Source organism: Corvus brachyrhynchos, unplaced genomic scaffold (assembly GCF_000691975.1).
Source record: "Corvus brachyrhynchos isolate BGI_N302 unplaced genomic scaffold, ASM69197v1 scaffold31, whole genome shotgun sequence".
NCBI classification, from domain to species: domain Eukaryota; kingdom Metazoa; phylum Chordata; class Aves; order Passeriformes; family Corvidae; genus Corvus; species Corvus brachyrhynchos.
In genome coordinates, this window is record NW_008236196.1 from 2,986,778 (window position 1) to 3,006,973 (window position 20,196).

Consider the following 20,196-nt stretch of genomic DNA (forward strand, 5'->3'; position numbering starts at 1 on the left):
TCAGTGGCAACCGTAGGCCTAAATATTTACTGTTGATTTTGCTTTAAAGTGTCTGCATGCAGTCTTGAAAGGTGAACAAAATATGCCAGCTTGAAGTAGAGGTTAAGGATTATTTTTGCCTTGCATGCAGTTCAGGCATTATAGCAGGATGTAGAAGTCTAAGTCAACGCAATGTGGCATGATGTGACATGACCAGGTTGTTCTCTGCTATAAATTTTGGTTCCTTCTGTGGAAAAATTAAACTATTTAAGAATGTAGAAAATGCATTCTGCAGCTCGGACTCACAGCGTCTCCAGGCCTGTACTGTGTGCCTACCAGTGGGCAGTGGCATGTTTCCCATCATCTCTAGTAGAGGGCACATCCCAGCCTGTTTTCTCTAGCATCTTATGAGGACGTATTTTTGCAGGCTTTGTCTAAACTCTTTTTAAACCTCCTGCTGCTGTTTGCTTTCATAGCCTCCTGTGGCAACAAATTCCAGATGCTTAATATCATCTTCATAAAAAGTACTTTATCTTTTTGAAGCTTGACTCCTGGAAGTTTCAATAAACATCCACTATTTCTCTTATTGTGATGCTTGATGAATAATTCTGCCTTCACTATACCTGATGCTCATGTGTAGATATTGTACCCCTTGGTCATAGTTCTTCTACTCTCCAAACTATGGACTCCTACCCTTTTTTTGTCTGTCTTCCTCTGAAGCATCTGTTTCAGCCTCTTAATAATTTTGGTTATTCTTTTTTCTAGTGGTTTCTCAGTTCCTGTATATGGACAACTGATTGGTCCTACCTGCTTGTAGCTCTTTTATCTTCCTTTATGGAAATTTAACCTATTTTTGTTGACATACTCCCTAAAGAGTCAAGAACATTTTTAAATTTTAATCTAGTTTTCCAGCATGCTTTCAATTCGTACTGCTTTGGTTTTGATTGAAAACGTAATAAGCACTCTTCATTTCTACTCCATAATTTGGATTGTTAGTGGAGACATGAACAAAAACAGATACACAGCAGATTCCTCTGAGTCTTTTCTAAAATGTCCTCCCATTTTTCAATGAGCTTGATATTTCAACCAGCTTTACACCTCTCCTGTAACAGTTGCTGTGGTTTGTAAGAAAGTTTTTATTAAAGGTGAGAGTATATGTTATTTTCAGCTCTCCAGCAGAATAATAGGGCTTGTGACTAGGAAAGCTAGAAATCAAAATTGATTGATGTGACTTCTGCATGACAAAGCTTCATACTTTCTAGATATCTACATATTTTCTAGAGACTGAAGCGAAAATAACTAGCTTATTGTTTCCCAACTTCTACTGTCTGCTCACCATTTTTTCTTGCATATGGGTAACACTTTTGCTTTTTCCAGTCTTCTGATACTTCACTCAGACTTGTGAGTTTTCAGAGATGAGTCCCAAAGGTTCTGTTAGTTTCAGCCACTACCTTAAATATCCAAGGATAAAGCTAACTAGGTCCAGCCAATTTTAAAATATTTAATTTCCCTTCACACTCTTGAATCTGTTCCTTCCTATTATTTTTAAGAGGATTTTAACTGTTGATTGGCATTAATCATACTAGCTGGGAGATCCAAGGCTACATTGAAGGTTATTAGTGTACTCAGATTCCAGATTAAGGAGAAATAGTATTTATAGCAATGTTTTTCTCTAATAAACACACATGACGATTTTAAGAACCAAGGGTAATCCAGGAATGATTGCTAATTCTTGAAGTCCAGTTCCTTGTTCTCTTTGGTAGGTGTATTGTAGCATGCCATAGAACCTGACTCACAAACAGCTCTGTAAGGGCTGTGAACAGTTATGGGTGTTGCAGACGAGCGCTTTTGTTGTCACTTTTGTGTTCACGTGTGTTGCGGGAAGGAGCAGATTATGATATGTGAAAACCTGCCTCTTAGAGCCTCAGCAGTTCTGACAAGTAGATATAAATTCTGTATTAGCATGGTGTATAAGTATTGCCTTCTTTAGTCTTTAAATAGGTATAAAAAAATGAAGCACAGGTTCAAAGCCATGACATGTTTTGTTGTTATGGAGTCAGTTTTCTCTGTAGATACAGCATTGCAATTTCATGGCTCCTGTTTTGGGAGAGGACATTCTTGTACTGCATTGGAGGAAGAATAAATTCCTGATTAAAATCTCAGCCTCACAGAAATGCCTGTTGTTTGTGAAGAAACTGAAAGCTTTAGGAGCCAGTAAAGTGTTCATAACAGCTTTTGAGCAATGTGAGTGCAGTAACAATGGAGGCCTTTTTCTTGCTCTCATTCTCAATTCTGCATGGGTATCACAGGCTCTGATAACCTTAATTGACATAGACTATCCTTTTTCTTAATAATGAACAAGCAGGTCCTTCCCAGATTAAACTTTAGTCTGAATAGTACTGTACTGCATACCCATTGTGCAGATTTTGCTTTTCTTCTCACTCTCTCCCTAGAGGTATAACAGCATGAAAAATCGCCATGCTTTGTTTTAGTAAATGCAGCATTTTGGTGGATTTATTTTAACTTAGGTATTGTTTAAGCTAGTTGAGCCAGGTGAAAGGAACATGTTTTACTCTTGGTATTTTTGATAGTCCTTGTTCCTGCAGGAGTTTCTTTCCCAATCTTCCATAAGCTCTGAACAAATCTTTCTCTCATGCAACAGAATTTCTGGGCTTGCACATCAGTACAGTCAAGCTAGTAGGTGGTCTGGCCCTGGGCCTCTTAGCATCTGTAGCAGCCTTTAAATATGTAAAAGAAAGAATGAAATGCTCTGTTTGCTGTTTTCCATGAGTACAGGAAGGAAAAAAAGAGTTGTTGCAGCATAAGAGACTTAAGTTAGGTGTCAGTCAGGGGCTTAGATATGCGATGTGGTTGCCTGAAAACACTACAGGATCTCTTTCAACTGTGGATTTTTGGGGACAGGTTAAACAAATAACTGTCAGAATTAATAATCGTACAAATAACTATGTATATGGACAGATGGACTGCATAAGTTTTAGAGATCCCTCACGACCCTGTATTGTGTAATTAAGGGTTGAAGACTGAAAGTTTGAACGCTGATTAATGCATTTACTGGAGCAAAAAGAAGCATAGGTCTGATAAGCTCAGAGGGATCCCAGTTGCCAAGGGGATGTGCCATGAGACAGCATCAAACAAAAAGTCTGCCCAAGCCCCCCGACACAGGGGTCTGAAGAGCAGCCTAGCAGGTTCCTTCTAGTCTGTCGGTGGTGTGAGCTCTTCGATTTTGGATTCTTTCTTGAAGGCTGCTATTACTTGCACATACACACAGACAGAGGCATTCATAGATGGTATAATAGACCAGGGATATGGTCTGTCCTAATCTGTTTTAATTAGGAAAAGATTATTTGAAAATTGTCAGCATTATGGCAAAGTGTGTGAAAATAAGGACTTATTACTGTTGTGAAAAGGTAGGCTCAGAAGACTTGTTTGATACAAGTAGCTATTTTTTATTCTTTCTTTTCTAGAATAAATATTAATGTAAGCAATTTCCAAACATTAATTTATATGTAATATATAGAATTAAAAGCAATGAAAAACCCACCACTCAGCAGGAGTAAGTTCAACATCAACTGTGAAACTTCTTTAAATCCTCCTTATTCTCTTTAATTTTTTTTGCTGGTCTTTACTTGACCCTTCAGACCTGTGGCTAAAAATTTAGAGTTAAGAGAATCACAAACTTGGAACTTTTGCTTTATTTTATTTACTATTTTGTATTATCCTTAGTTCAAATAAAAACTGCTGTAGTCACAGGGGGGTTTTGAATGTTGATTTAAAAGGTTCCCTATGCTCTTTGTTATCATACTGTTAAGCTGGTACTTAAGAAAAAGTGAAATAATTAATCCATTATAGTTGTCAAAGACAACTGCATAATACAAAGGAGCTCTGAAAATAAGAGCAGTAAAATAGGTTTGTGTGGTTCTGTCTTTATTTTAGTGCTTGTAGAATAGCAGTGATCTTACTAATGGTAGTGAGTTGGTACTGCTTACAGGGAGCAGCAGTCACTCCAACTGCAGAGTTTGATGAGCTGTATACATGAAAGAACAGGGATTTAAACTTCATACGATTTTCAGCTACAAAGCAGAAGTCAAGAAACCTTGAATATGTTCCCCAAAACTATGTGGAATGGAAATTAATGCTAGATTAGGAGGATCCATTCAGAATTATTTTGACTTCCCCTTTCCATATTGCTTTAACATGAGCACCTAGAAATTGCTACCATAAAATTTCCTGGTATTGAACTTAAAGCATCTGTTGCAGCTACCTTTTTTCCCCCACACCCTCTCCTCCTTGTGATACCATATTATTGTTGGTACACTGTAGATTTTACATGGATTTGGCCTTCAAGCTTTAAGAATGTTAAGAGGTTTCTAGAGGTGTGTTATGACTTACAACACTGTGGCCCACCTTTTAGTGAAGCATCTCCTGCTGTCTCCGCGTGTAGTGGCCCAGCATCAAAGGCTGATGTGGTTCCTGCTGGTCCAGTGATCCCACTACTCTGTGTAGTTGTTGTGCAGCTTGCATGGCCGCGTAACAAGAAGATGGGAGTTATTCCCTGGAGCAATAGTATGAAGTTTTTCACACCATGTGGCAGCTAGGATGCTTGTGCTACAAATTTATCCAGAGTAACTCAGAGCTAGTCCCAGTGTGTAGAATGGCTGCAGTTAGCCTGATTTGGGAGGAAAAAGAGCCCTATTGTTGTGAGCCCTGCTGGGTCACATCCACTGCTCTTAGGGACTAGAAAACGAGCCCAGGCTCTTTTTGGTTTGCTGGTTAGGGGAGCAGCTTTGCTATCTTGCTGCCGTGGTGATACATTCAGTGCATGGAGGAACCTGCATCAAACAGTTTCTGTGAATACACTTGCAGTACTGCAAAAAAACTGCATGAGACAAGGGTCATCTTAACAGGAGTCTGAAGCGGCCTGATGAGGAGAAGGCATAGAGCAATGTCCCAGACCTGAATACCTACTTTTCTCTGGCACTTTTTAGTTTTTCTTCCCAACAGTATGAGGTAGTGAGACAGTGTTTAACAATTTTCTCTTAAGTCCCAATGTGCAGCCTTAGTTCTGGACACCCAGGTGCAGTAGTTTACAACTCTTTTCAAAAGTTGCCATGATTCTACCTAGCAGCAGAAAAAAAACTTCCCACATTTTATTTATTTCCTAAGTAGGCTTTTTTATGGCTGAGGAACATTTTCTTATGCTGCTTTCTTGTAAGATTTTAGTTAATATATTAGAAATACAGATTTAAACATATATTTGAAATGTATAAAAGTGTCTAATGTGCATTATATTTAAAATATGCATATAACCTCAGCCACACATTCAGTGTTACTGTTAGATAAAAGGATACATTTTTCACTAAATTTCAGATGAGTTTTCTCCTGTTTGTCTGAAGAAGACATTTGCTGTGTTTTGGATTTTCTCAGACTGAAATAAAAATCTTTATATCTGATTTGTTCTGAAATGAAACATGAGCATGTTTCTCCTGAGAAGTGCACTAGCTGGGAAGTTTTAGAGGTTTTTTTATTTAAAAAGAAGTTAGACTTTTTCTTTATGTGTAAGGGAAAATGTTCTTATTACTCTGAAACTTACAGCCTCTTAAACAAAATGTCAGAAACAATGGAAATTCTATGAAATTGGTTATCAGCTGCAAGCATGATGTTGTTTCCTTTCCCTTACACTTTCCATGCTTTCCTGTGCACTTCCCCCCTTTCCCATTCCTTTATGAGGCTTTTTCCTCTATGTGACATTTTAATTACAGGGCAGTAATGAAAATTAAGAAAATAACTGTGGAAACAGACATTAGACATTGATATTTTTATGTGTGTGGTCTTGTTTAAATTTACTTCAGTAGAAAAATGCACAGTATATTTGTTGAACATTTGGCTTCAGAATAGAATATCCTTTCTGTAAATTGCATGTCAAGAGACTGCTTTAGGAGATTTCACATTTATCTAGGGCGCTACCAGGTGCATCTGATTTATTACTGCAAGATTTCATAACGTAGTGCTATGCCATGTTTTAATATTTAATCGGAGATGTGGAGGGCATTACCGATCATACTGAGCAACAGCCTCCTGTTGTTTCCTTGAATCCTATCTATCATCTGTGAAATTGTTTTCATCATATTATAAATACTGTGGGGCAAGGACTAGCCAAAGTGTCTGAGTGGCTGTGACAGTCATACTGACAATGTCAGGTACTTTTTGTAGCAAAAAAAGAAACTTTGCTCTTTTTGCAATGACATTTTATTTCAGCCAAACACAATGAAACTTCTAAGTGCCATCCCAAATGTGTACTTTACCTGCAAGGCACAATCAGAAAATACGTCGTTAATGTAGGAGTCATTATTTTAATGCATAATGCTTTCCTTCTGGTACAAACAGAAAGCAGTTTAAATTATGAATATTATTTGTGACATGAATTATTTAACAGTGTCTGAGACATTTAAAATACATCTCAAGGTGATACATGAAGGACAGTTTTGAGAGTGTTTTCATCCTGAGGTGTGTTTCATGTTGACAGCTATGGCAGTATGGTCTTCAAAGAAATTTAGATCTTATGTAAAAGTTTTAGTCTCAAGTAGTTGACTAGAATGTGCTCATGCCATTAAAACTTTTTTAATCTTAATCTCTTTCAGTCCCAGCAAAGATGCATTGTGATCTTTGCACTGGTATGCTGCTTTGCAATTCTGGTTGCACTGATATTTTCGGCAGTGGATATTATGGGAGAAGATGAGGATGGACTCTCAGAAAAGAACTGTCAAAATAACTGTCGGTAAGAGGTAACAAACAAAACTTCTCTTTTGGGGTGGAAAGGAACATATGTGTGTTATATAAGGGCATGAAGTAATTGCCATAGTCCTGTGGTATTGGGAAGAGCAACTAACAGAGGAAGAAATGATTTCTCATTTTGAATTTCTGGTTTGGGAGGTTAGTTTAACAAAATAAAGGACACTTCTTCAAGTTATTTTAGGTGGTATGTTTTGAGCAAGACCTTGGAGTTAGATCAGTTGTTTTGTAAGCCTGAGCCAAAGTCCATTAAGTTTCAGTGATTAACTACTGAGGTGGATCACCTAGTTCCCAATTCTTTGTCTCATCAAGAGCACTTCTTTCTTTCTCCAGAAAGGTCACTGATGCCTCTTGACCTAAGATTGCTGTCTCTTCTGTGTAGAGGAAGCTTTTCTATTTCCTGTTTGTTGCATTTCCCTTACAAACACAGTGGCTTACCTATGAACTGTGAAGGAAATTGGTGATATGATCAGAGAGACGAGTGTTGACAGTGTTGAATTAAGATTTGCCTCAGACACCTGCCATGGTTGTGTATATCTTTTTACTTTTGGTTCTTAAAACAGAACTGATTTAAGTAGGTGATTCATTTTTTGGGCCTTTCATTTCCAGACTGAATCTCATTTTGCTGCTACTCACTGTCAGCTTTCTCTGTGAATCTGTTCATTAGTGATCACCAATGCTTTTCCTGGGTCATACTGTCCCAGATCCTCTTCTGTCCACCAAGCTGACTTAAAAATCATTTGTAGACTTCCTTCCCAGTTGTATTCTGTTTGGGTTCTTTCAAGACTTTAACGTTTATACAGAGCACCCTCGCTAATCCACTTTGAGAAAAAAACAGTCATTATTAAATAACTTCTCAGAAATCCATTCTAATCTGATCATGGAATTGCTGGAGTGGGAGGGGGCCTCTGGGCATCCTCCAGTCCGTGACTCCGCTCAGAACAGTCAGCTACAGCAGATTGCTCAGGCATGTGCACACTCATGCTCTGTGTAGCTCCAAGGATGGACTCCACAGCCTTTCTGGGCACCCTGTTCCATTGTTTGTGCAGAATCTACTGAGCTACCAATGACTAGGTGTACAGTGGGTAGGAGGTAATTGACATTTGCATTTTAGAATACTTTAATGAAAGATTAATGTTTCTTTGAGCCTTCGGTACTCATTTCTGCTATTCTTTGTTCATTTTGTGTGACAACTCTTTTGGGACAGTGCCTTTTTATGCTGCACCTGTCACCCTGCAGACAGCATTAATTCAGAATCCAGAAAATGTGATTATGGTTTTTCAATTGTAATGGGTTTTTATATTATTTTTTGCATGCTACTTAATAAAAAAAAAAGAAATGACCCAAAACCAAGAGGATTCTTTAAGTCTGTATCTCCTTTCAGATGGAATATACTTGCAGCATCAGGTAGCTTTGTCCTGAAACCAACTGTCCTTCTGGCACTTTTTCCCAGAATTGTTTTTAGGTTTAGTTTTGTTCACTTTGTTTTACGCCTACAGGTCTGGGCAACCTTCTGATATCTTCTCTGAATTTTCTAGAGTTCAACCAGCTTTCCTTTCCCCATCAACGTCTTAGGTGTCTTTCACTGTGAGATGTTGCCTTCCAAAATTTTTGAAGATACTGCATGTGGCACCTCTACACCCACTGTCTCCATGTGTGAATCTTTGACAGAACTAGGTCAGATGAGGGGAAGGTCTTTCTGCTCATTGGCTTTAATGTGCTGCTAACAACTTCAACACACTTGGAAACTACTGCACCATGTTTCCTATTAGTTGTATTAACTAATGGTTCCCATTTTGTTCTGGGTAGCTGTGCCTAGCCAAGGAAGGACTTCACCTTCTTCACTTTGTATTCTTCAAAGGGAAAAAAAGATGGAGTAGAAATGATACACAGTGCTATGAAAAACAGGGATATTATTTTTTCTATGTGAGAGATTAATTTCTTCTGTCTTTTTGTATGGGTTACAGCAATCTGCCCCTCCGAAGAATATTTGCCTTTGCTCAGTGTTTTTTGTTGGTTCACATGTGTCAGTCTTGTCCCCTCCTGGATTGTGTTAGAGGAGCCTGAGACTAAATTCAGCACTCTGACTTTAAACATAAGAGTCAATTAAACTGCTCTGCGTTTACAGGGATAAAAGTGAACTCAGACCCCAGCTCTATTTTAAGGTGCCTTTCACAGAGTGATTCAAGTGCGTGATCTAGCTACTAATGCCTGAACCAGAAGGCACATAAATGCTGTGTGTAAAAACTGCCTTAACCAGTTCTAATAACAGTATCCAAGTGCTGGCAGCTCCTACCTGCTAACATTGAGTCCTTCCCTACCCAATGAACCCAAGGGCCTTTATTTCTTACTCAACTGAAGTGTCACAAATCAATTGCTGCCAATGGCATGTATTTAGTACTTGGGCTAAGCGCTTTTAATAAGTAAGACAAGAGTTATTGAATTCTTACATTTCTGCTGTGTGAGTACTTTCACTGACATTCAGAAGGAGGGGCTTAAATTTGCAGGATGTGCTGAGACAGAATGGTAACAGATGATCCTTTTTTTTTTTTTTTTGAAGTATTTGTCAAATGTTAGTTTGTATGTATGAGCATAGAATTCTTTTTTTGATTTTAACTGATTTTGTAAAGAATGTTGATGGGAAGGGATGCTGTTGATTTGAGAACTTTGCTGATGGTTTGTTAATGGCCCTTTTCTTTGGAAAATTTAATTTCTGTGTTTTTATTTTAAAGGAAAATACACCTGAAATAGAACTGTGGTCTAGAAAAGTTCTCTGGCTAGAAAGTTTTGGAGCTTGTGTCAAAAAATAGGATTTTTAAGAGAGAGAAAGAGAACGTAAGAGGAAGACATTTTTAGAGTCTAGAGCTTTTTGTAGCCTGAGAGAGGAATCTTTGAGGTATGTTGCAAATGGTGTTTTCCAGTAAAGCTTACATCTCTGTTGTTGTGATTGGATTTTTCAGGAACACAAATGCAGCTTTTCTGATCTGCTTGTTGTAATTCAACATGAGGTTCCTCTTCTATAAACCATTCCCTAAACTCTTATTATGTGGGGCATACTTACTGCATGTGTTCCCAAAATGACCTTACTCTTTATTGATGTATTCATTTCTCTTGAGGGTTTTGTAACAAAAATAAGTCAGGAGTGGAAAATCAGGCTTTTTTGCATATTTTCTTCTGATTGCTGGAGGGATTGATGGTACCCATCCTATTAAAAGGAATGGCAACTGATTGAAATTTAAGGAATAAAAAAGTAGCAATGACTGTGAAAAGTTCAGGCTTTGCAGTTTGTGCTTGGTATGTGCTGGAAATAATTCTCTTGAGACATCCACAATAATGTTGTTAGGCAGCCCTGATGGATGACACTTGTTAGGAGGATATGCTTAGCAGTCTGGGAATTTTGCCTGTCTTGCTGTGGGTCCATTAGACACTGAATCTATAAAATTAGATTATTGTAATTTGAAAATAGTACATTTTAATGGCTGATCTATTGTGAATAAATCTTGGCTAGCCTCTGATATAACGTCAGTTAAGACTTACTTGACTTTTTTGGAATTGACTGATAAACTCTAAAAATGGCAATCTGGGAAACAGAAGAAATTACAGTTATTAAGAGATTGTCTGCTATCCAAACTATTGGAACCAAGGTCGTTTGATTTATTAACAGTAAGTTGAGCTGTTCAAGGCTCAACTTGAGCCTCTTCTCCTGCTTGTTGGTGCTGATAGTCATGCTAGGGTTCCTACAGAGTTTGCACATGCCCACAATTATCCTTGTCTCACTGGCTTTTCCAATATCCGTTGAAGCAGTGGTAGCAGCTGGCATAGTGCCTGCCTCTGGCTGTGGGTTTGGCCCTATCTCTTTAGAGAGACTGCAGAACAAGGTGGAAAGGAAAGCAATGGTAGCTACTTTCCATGCTTCCCAAGCTAAAACTAAAACTGTTGTCATGATAATTTTTTTCAATATTGCCTTTCTCTGATAGTAAGTGGAAGGATTTTCTTGCTTTCTGTTTGTGTGCGTTTTCAAGGCAGATTCTGTCTTGCATTCTATTCCAGTGATGCTGTTTTGGTCATTTCTCTTCTCCTCAGAGTCATACATAATAAAGGCACTTGTTCTTTTGTGTTTGGATTTGCATTGGAGGAATTTGCTGTTCTGTATGACAGGAGTAGCAAAGCCTGTTTAGTTCACTTCTTGATTATAGGGAGGCTTTGACCACTTCTGCTCTAAAACAAGTAGGTGATGATACCTGAGCAGTGTTTGTGATTGCTTTAGATATTGTTTGGATTGTTTTGGATAAGGGTTTGTATCCTGGAGAGGAGCTGAATCTTCCTGTTGACATGCAAAGCTTTAGAATTCAACAGTACCCTGCAACACTGAGTTTCAGAGATTAAATCTGGTTGTATACAATAATTATTTATATTGAACAATTATTGTGTGTTGCATGCACTGCTTTCAATTTCATTAGATGGTTATTCTCCAGTTGTGAAAAAGGGCCCGCAATTGATTTTTTCTGTTGTTTTATAAATCTTTCTTTCAACTACTCTGCTATTTAACCATGTAGGGTTTTGCAGCCCTGTTAAATAAGCATACTGCAGCACATGCTTACATTCATTTACCTTGGAAGTGCTTTGCCCCTGGCTTATTGTGGAGGAGATTTTCTCTGTGATGCGTGGGTTCTGAACATAGCAAGGTTTATATTGACTGGTTTCTATTTAATAAACAAACTTTGACAAGCATAATAGTTAAATGTCTAAACAGAACAAGATGCTCAGATTTTGAAAACAAGCCTGTTAAAGAGCAACTGAAGATTTCTATTTACAAAATAACTATTCCACTTGGCATAAAAATGCTTTCTGTCAACATGATGGACTAGAGGATCAAGTCTACCTCAGTCAGTTTGCAGACAGCACCAGTTTGAGCGGAGTGTTGATCTTCTGGAGGTAGGAAGGCTCTGAGGAGGTATCTGGAAAGGCTGGATCAGTGGGCCAAGGCCAAAGGTATGAAGTTCACTAAGGCCAGCTGCTGGGTCCTGCACTTGGGTCACAACAACCCCCTGCAGCACTGCAGGCCCTGGCAGAGTGGCTGGAAGCTGCCCAGCAGAAAAGGCCCTGGGGGTGCTGGTGACAGCAGCTGAACATGAGCCAGAGTGTGCCCAGGGGGCCAAGAGGGCCGATGGCACCTGGCCTGTATCAGGGATAGTGTGGCCAGCAGGACCAGGGCAGTGATTGCCCCCTGTACTCGGCACTGGCAAGGACACACCTTGAATCCTGTGTTCAGTTCTGGGCCCCTCACTGCAGGAAAGACACTGAGGGGCTGGAGTGAGTCCAGAGAAGGGCAACGGAGCTGGGGAAGGGTCTGGAGCACAAGTCCTATGAGGAGCAGCTGAGGGAGCTGGGGTTGCTTAGTCTGGACAACAGGAGGCTCAGGGGTGACCTTATTGCTCTCTTCAACCACCTGAAACAGGCTGTAGCCAGATGGGGGTCAGTCTCTTCTCCCACAGGTAAGTGACAGAATTAGAGGAAATGGCTTCAAACCTGGGGAGGTTCAGGTGGGATATTAGAAAAAATTTCTTCATCAAAAGGGTTATGAAGCATTGAAATAAGTTGCCCGGGGAAGTGGTAGAATCACCATCCCTGGGGGTATTTAAAAGACTTACAGATATGGGGCTCAGGGACGTGGTTTAGTGGTGAACAGGGTGGTGCTGGGTTAATGGTTGGACTTGGTGATTTTAAGATCTTTTCCAACCTTAATAATTCTAGAGTGACTGTTTTCCTCTTGGTTTTGAGTGATACAGAGAATGAGCTACAAAACCTCCTAATTTTTCAGATGATCTCTATTTGAAGTCATTTTTATTTTTGCATCAAAAGAAGGAATACATTTTCAATTGAAGTTTCTTGACTGGACACTGCAAAGACCTGGTGTACCTCATGCAAGTCCATTCAACATCCAAAGCCAGGGAGGGAAATCACTACTTCAACACACTTGCACAAGAAGAAATTCTACTTATACTACCTTTTATTTTTCATTTTTCAAAATGGATTTCAATGGAAAAGGTAGTGTATTAACAGTACAGTACTGATACAGTTCCTCAGTACCTGTACAGAGTACAATTTTTTTCCTTTGTTTTGGTGCCAAATAATAATAATAAAAAGGACAATTTTTCTTTTGTTTTGCATTTACTTTCAGCTATAAAGAATATCTTCACATATTAATAAATGAGTGACAAAACTCATGATCTGTTTAGGTCTTGTTCTGTCTGTATTACTCCCAGTAGATAGTTCATTGTTAATTACATTGTATCAAATAGGTCTGGGCTTCCACTTGTTTTGTTCAAACACACAAACCTACTCTTTTCCCTACTCTTTGTTCTGTTAAATCTAATTATTTTCTGTGGAGTTTAGGACAGAGGGCTCTAGAGTCTCCTTAAGGCAGTTTTTCCTGTTATGATACATGCTATTTAGGATTAAAGGCAGATATTAACATATTTTGTGTTCTTGTAAGTTACCTTTTTAAGTATGTGTTTATTTCTCCTTTTATGACTTAGAATTTATGAACTGATATCAGAGAAAATGTTCCAAGCTAATAAAAATCAAATTCCAATTACTTCAAGGTTTCTAGGTAATGCAGGTGGGATAAAGGAGCAATTCATATGTTGAGAGTATCCTTTCTCATGTGTAGGTTGCTGGAACTGCTCTATGATTAGATCTTTTTCTTTTCTGTTTTTTTTTTCTCCCTTTCTCCCTTCTCAGCTTAATTTGTTCTTTTCTCTTTTCACCTTAATGTCTTCAGAAGACTGAAATTACTTCATCCAAGCAGAACTCAAAAGATTTCTGAGGTCATTTTCTATACCAGATTGTAAGGCTATACTAAAGAGAGTTATTAAATCTAAAATTATTCTCATGATCTTGAAAACCAATTTGTGACATTTCAGAGAGGTTTTTGTTCTCCCTGGTGAGAATAGCCACACAGCATAATAATATGTGTGATGTATATCCCTGATAAATCCTTCTTCCTTTTGCTTGTGGGAAAGGCATTAAAAGTGGCTAAAAATTGTTGTAGAATCTGCCTGAGTTCATGCTCCATTTCAGGGTGACTTGTTCATTCAGCCAGAGCTGACTTTGCATCAGATCCTAGAAAGCACCTGTTCCAGTGACACTATTTATTTTTAATTGCTTCTCTGCCCTCAGAGCAGTATATGAAAAAGATACTTATTATCCTGTCAGATTACATTAGATGTATTGCGTTCTGGGTCTTATCCTAGGGCAGCGCTGTGAGTGTCCTCTGGGCTAGCATGATTTGATACTCCTCAGGAGGGCAAGTGTATCATGCTTGATGATTTCTGTGACCTGCTGAGTGGGTGCCGGAGCCTGCCTTGCCGAGCACCTGGGCAGTGCCATGCTTAAGAAGCAGCAGGTGTGGTCCCTGCTGAAGCCTAAAGCGTTGTGCAGAACTGTTGGGTCTGGTGGGCTTGAGCTGACTCTCCCCAGCCACGTGCAGCTCCCTTTGCTGTGGTGGCTCTGGGGTTGTACCCCAAGGGCAGCGGCTCTTGGCGTTAATGCCCTGCTGGGAGGCATCAGGGAGAGCTGGTTGAGGTTTGTTCGGACCGTTTTTAGCAGATGCTCTTTACATGTACAGGAAGACATATTTTGGTGAAACGTTTAGAGCTTTTCTTTCTTATTCTGAAGATTTCCTTCCTGGTTTATTTTCCTCTTAATGCGTGGGTGAAATTTAGGTGAAGCCAGAGTCACCTCTCCGTGGTCTCTGATATGGTCTCTGTATGTCCACATCTCTCTAGTTAGTCAGAGCATCATTGTGTGTAACGTGTCAGATAAAAAGTACTCTTGAATGTTGGGCAAGATGTCAATGACCTGTGTTAATCAGGAGAATATGAGTTTTCTTCCTTTTTTCAACTTACCCACGTCCAATTGTCTTGACCAAGGGTAAAAAAAGGCACTGGAGAAATGTTTCATTAGCATTAGTATTTTTTCATTTTATGTTTTAGGGTTTTTTCCCATAATTAATTTGCTTCCTGTCAACCAGACCGTAAAACAAAAAAAATAATGCTCAAATAACAGCTTTGGCTTGTGCCAGATGCAGATCTGTCATTTATTCTCTATTTAATGACCAGTCCTTTCCAAATAAGATTATTTCAAAATTGTTTTACAGCTCAAAGTGAGTTTTTATGACTGACAGCATCATAATTTGGTAGGTTTAAAGCTGATTTCTTCACGTACTAAGTGTTGAAATGGCTCTTCTAAGAACCATCAGTGATTTGCATGCCTTCTGATATGAGGGGGAGGATTCATCTTGCCTCAGACTAAACTTTTGGTGGATATTTAATGGCACATTGGAAGTGTTGGCTTTGACTTTTTACTGTTTTTCTAGATCTGCTTGGAACTCTTGGAATAAGTATGTTACACTCATACATATGACCACAGATGATATCTGGTATCTTTTGTCAGTTTGGCAGGTATATAGTTAATTGATTTTCACTGATTTATCAAAATATTTCTTTAAAATATTCAAAATATTTCTTTCCCTGTTGGGAAAATAAAGTGAGTTTTAAAAAACTTTCTTTGTTGTTATTTATGAAATAGCTCCTCAAGTCAGCTGGGCTTGAATAAGAATAATTTTTAGAACTCTTCTACTGGCTGAGTATTGGAGAAAAATGCACTTTTATCAGTAGTTTAGCAAAATATGAATATGCATAAATTTCATAACTGATCATGACACTTTAAGGCAAGAATGAATGTGTCACCTGCATGAGGCAGGCAGCCATGATTTGGATTTTGTTCACTGTCAGAAACTCTAGTCCTTTCTTCAGCCAGTTTGGGTCACTTGTATCAGCTTGGCAGTGCATGTTTTAGAGTTCATTGCAGATGCTGGTGGAGGGTAGGGTTCAGTAAATGCTTTAGAGGATACTTGAGGTGATGTATTTGGGGCAATGGAGGCTGAAGTGCTGGACTAGTGGAAGTGTCTCCTCAAAGATGCAGCCAGCGCCACTGGAACAGTGACAGACTGCAAGAGCTGCCCCATCTGGTGTATTTCAAGACACATGTGACCCCCCTCAAGGATAGCCCTATACACCTTCCAGTTTTGGGCCAAGACATGCTGCCAAAACTGGAGCCAGTCCATTGCTACAGCAGCTTTGGGGAATGGTGTGGGAAAGCAGTAGAGATGTAACCTCTGTGTGACATCAGACAAACTGTTCTTTTCTCTAGGGACATATCTGTTTGCATGTGAAAAGACTTCTTCATGTCTGACAGGAGAGGAGAAAACAGTGAGTTTTTCAGTTTGCTCTTGAGAAGAGTCACATGAATACCTAAAATGGGCAGCGAAGTGGTTCTGTGTCAGAGGTACTGCTCTGGCCATGGTGGAATTTCCAGACAGAAGAGTACTTCTAATATTTGAGGGAGGTTTTATGTTTCCAGGTGTTTTTTGAGAGTCAGGATTTTGCTATTAAAATGTATTCCATAGGGTAAATACCAATAATTCAGTTAATGCTTTCTACTAAGACCTAGAAGGGCGTTGTTTTGTTTGGTTTATTTAATTCTGTGGTGTTCTTAAAACACTGCTTTATCAGGCTACATGGCTTGTGTCTATTACGGGAAGAGCTTCCTGACTTTCTTCATCTTGGCCAGAAATGGACCTATCAGTTTTCCTTTCTTTTCCCCCCAAGATTTTAACTAGGATGCAACAAGTTTTAAAGATGCAATTTTAATCAGATGCAATTCTGGATGGACCTAACTTAATTACCATAAAAACCAAAACAAACAAGCCCCATGAACCAAAACCAAAATTAAACCAACAACAAAACAGAAATACAAATAGATACCACGTAAAACCATCTGACAGTAGTTAAACCTATCTTAGTACTCCTAAGGTATCCTGGAACATTTCCATAGACTCTTGCCTCTGTAATTTGAGTGCTGGCAATGTCCTTTGGGAATGGATACTTTAAGTACTTTATTCTTTTCATCTGTGGATTTTTATTACTGTTCCTACCTTGACTGTATCTGCTGAATTTGCAGTGCTGATTTCAAATAGTTGCTGACTAAAGTTTTTACCTTCAATTTTCCTTTGTTGTTTTGCAAAGCAGTTTTGTTTGTTCTTGCTGGGCAGGAAGGGCATTCATTAAGTTTAGGGTATTGTTGGATTGTGTAAATGCCAACATCATAGAATATAATTTAATTTCTATTCTGGATAAGAGAGCTCTTACTTAGAAGATTCTCATTCAATTATTGTTAACACCATAAAATCATGCTTAGTTATGAGGAAAAATAATATTTTGATTCTTGATTGGTTTCTACCACCATAAGCTAAGACGTATATCCATTTCAAGTCATACCAAGATAATCAGGGCCTTTTAGAAAGATGCATGGGCCAAGAGAAAAATAGTAGCAATAAAATTCCCACTTCTTGTGTATTGATATGTGATTATTGAGTCCAAATTAATGTTGCTCTTTACAGTTACAAAGTGTCCATATGGGAGGAGCAAGGGTTGTATAGAAGGAAATAAAAAGACAACATAGATTTTGTTATTTAAAAAAAAAAAAAGAAAGGTCTAGTAGTCCCTGTAATTATTTGCCATATTCAAGCCTTATAAAAAGTTTTAGTATGAACATAGTCACAAACTGAATGTAGAAATAAAATAAGAACATCTGGTTAACTAATTAATGCATATAACAAGGGCTATTTATACGATATTTGTTGTTGTTCTGAGAGGCTTTTTAAAGTTGTTCTGTTAGGGTATTTCAGTGTGTTTTACAGATGGGTGAACAATGAATGGGTTGCTGCTCAAAAGAGCTAAATAGACATAACAGCTGATGAGAGGGGCTTGTGTGGCTGCTACATGGCTTGATACAGGACTGACTAGATACCTCAGCTCTTGAATTTTACATAATTTGAAAGTCATAGTAATGTTATTTACTCAAGACTTAACGGTACAAACAAAAGAAAGAGGCTGAGATTCTTTTCGGTAGCTAAACAGGTACCAAGTGAGCACTTACTGTTGTGCTGAGAAGTCTCAGCTCCTGATTCCTGACTCATGGATATGCAGGGTGTTCCTGAAGGGTGCAGCTGGATTTCCTTAGGCACGACAGGGGCAAGAATGGCTTCACCTACGGAGGGCAGCATTGCTGTCCTCATCTCTGTTAGGAAGGAAACTGCCTGCCACGGGTTGGGGGCAGAGCTTCTCCAGCTGCCATTTAGGTTCATTGCCTGGAGTCACTGTCAGGAAACAGGCACTTCATCTGGGGCAGACTGTTGTATTTGGAAGATCTAATAACATTTATAGATAATGAATCTTGAAAATGTCAGCTCAGGATTAAAGAGTGTATAAACAAATAAGATGTTGAGAAAACAAACTTGGTAGTACAAGGGTGTTTTTGTGTATAAATTGAGAATATGTTAGAACTGTGGCATCAAACTCCAATGAAGATATTTAGAACAGAAATAAAAACTAGCTCAGCCTTTCCATATTCCTGGTAGGGGGTCAGAAATCTAATGGGCAAAAAGTGATTAAATAAAATAAAAATTGGCTTGTCCTTTCTCAAAACTAAAGAGAAAGTGGGACAGGTAATGTGCATTTGGTAACTAAAATCAGGGTTTAAAAGAAGTTTTTCTTCTGATGGTGTCCTTGTCCTTTCATGTCTAGAGATTAAGCATGAACTTTTGAAAGATGTAGACAACGCAATTGTATGGGGTTTTTGATAAGCATATCCTGGAGATCTTCAATTACAGTATGGTAGTGAGCAGAGAAAACCAAATGATGTAGTGCCTCTTGGTTAATGGTATATATGGCATTCTAGATAATAAACAGCAATGGCAGATAAATTTCTTATTCTAAATTCAACAGAATTGGGTCACTGTTTCTTTTTTTTTTTTGTAGAAGTTTTGCAAAATTTACCTTATCTTTCTTCATTTCAATTCACCTCAGATCCTCAGGATTCTCATGTTTTTGTAGTTTACCCTTCAATGTAGCACCTAGCTGTCTATGATGTGACAATGTGAGCTACAGATCTGCTCTTTACAAGGGTGAGGTTTTAAATTTTTTTTAAGCACTGAGTGATGTAACACCTTGATGTTAGGAAAATGACAGAGGCACTGTGGCTGTCGCATAGGCAGGATACTGGCAAGCTTTAATGCAGGGAATGCCATTCCTCTCATTAACATCAAACCTGAGAAGCAAGCTAGATTTCAAGAACTTTCATGTGACTGTGGATGTTTTGAATAATGAATGGTGGTGTGTTAAATTGTTAATACTTTATCTACAAACTCTGACTGGAAGTAGTTCATGTTACTGCTAGTGTGTGCTTCATTTTCTCTTGGCGTACACACTGATTGAATCTTGTCATGCAACAGAGATGTTTCCTCATTGCTTTCTTACTTTTTGCACTTTTAAAAATTTCCTTCCCCTTGACAGACATCTATAACTTGTTTTCCTTCTCTCTTTCTTTACCTTGTCATTTGGGTTTGGCTGTGTGAGATTCTGACGGTGTGCTTGCCCTTCCCTTGGGCTTTTCATTGCAGGCCTACCAGAACTGGCTACAGCTAATAAGCAGTCCTGCCAAGAGTAGTGGGAACGTTTTCAGACTCCCTCCCACACACATGCGTGTTCCCTGCCTAGATGAACTATCTCGAGTCTATATTTGGAGACTGAGAGTGTCTGGAGGATAAATCTGTTTTGGCCACAGTGCTGCAAATATCAAATGAATTCACAGTTTTAAGTATTAGGTTAAGATGAGAATTTGGCTAATTAGTTTTGGTGTAATTACTGGAAGACTGTGTCATAAGATAGTTAATCCAGTCAATGTGCTTATGTGATGCCAATTTTATTAGACTTGAAATCAAAATATACCAGCTCTTTACTCCTGAGAAGGATTGTATTTTGTGACAGCAATTAGTAGGCTTTAATAAGGTGTACTGACTGAAACAAGACAGACTCTTCTTGGGTTGGCCAAGGGATGTCTTTTGGGGGGAAATATACAACATCAGTGCTTAATCAAGAGACACTGTGGAGAAGAAGTGGTATTCTGCTTTTAGCAGAGGAAAGTGTGTTTAACCCCTTACTTGGACTTGGATTCCTGAACTTAATTCATGCTTTGAAACTGGGCATCCAGATGTTGAATGACTCCCCTGCAGAATGGCAGCTCCTGGTACTGCAATCCTCTTCTGCCAGCCGCCTCAGCATGGAGCTCTTCCAGAGATATTCCACGTGCTGATTGGTTCCTGGCATTGCTGCTACCTCTCACTCTGCCCTTCACTCCTACATTTAAGTAATGTCCTTTGAAGAAGCACCTTTAAGTCGGCCACACTGCTGTCCCCAGGAGACACTTGGGACCCTGTGGTTCTCTGATTTTGCTCTTGCCTGCAGTAGTTACTGGGATCTGTGACTAAAACCGGATACACTA

General features: G+C 38.8%; 1 protein-coding gene across 3 annotated transcripts in view; it reads left to right on the top strand.

Annotated features, from left to right (window-relative positions):
- PLD5 (phospholipase D family member 5) overlaps nucleotides 1-20,196 on the top strand; it is a 176,199-nt gene that overhangs the window by 67,049 nt on the left and 88,954 nt on the right. For 2 of the 3 annotated variants that reach the window (XM_008640008.2, XM_017740352.1), the window contains exon 2: nucleotides 6,639-6,775. In XM_008640008.2, coding sequence (XP_008638230.1) covers nucleotides 6,639-6,775 — 137 coding nt within the window. Of the gene's footprint in view, nucleotides 1-6,638; nucleotides 6,783-20,196 lie in introns of all 3 variants that reach the window. The other variant, XM_008640016.2, reaches the window with a different exon arrangement.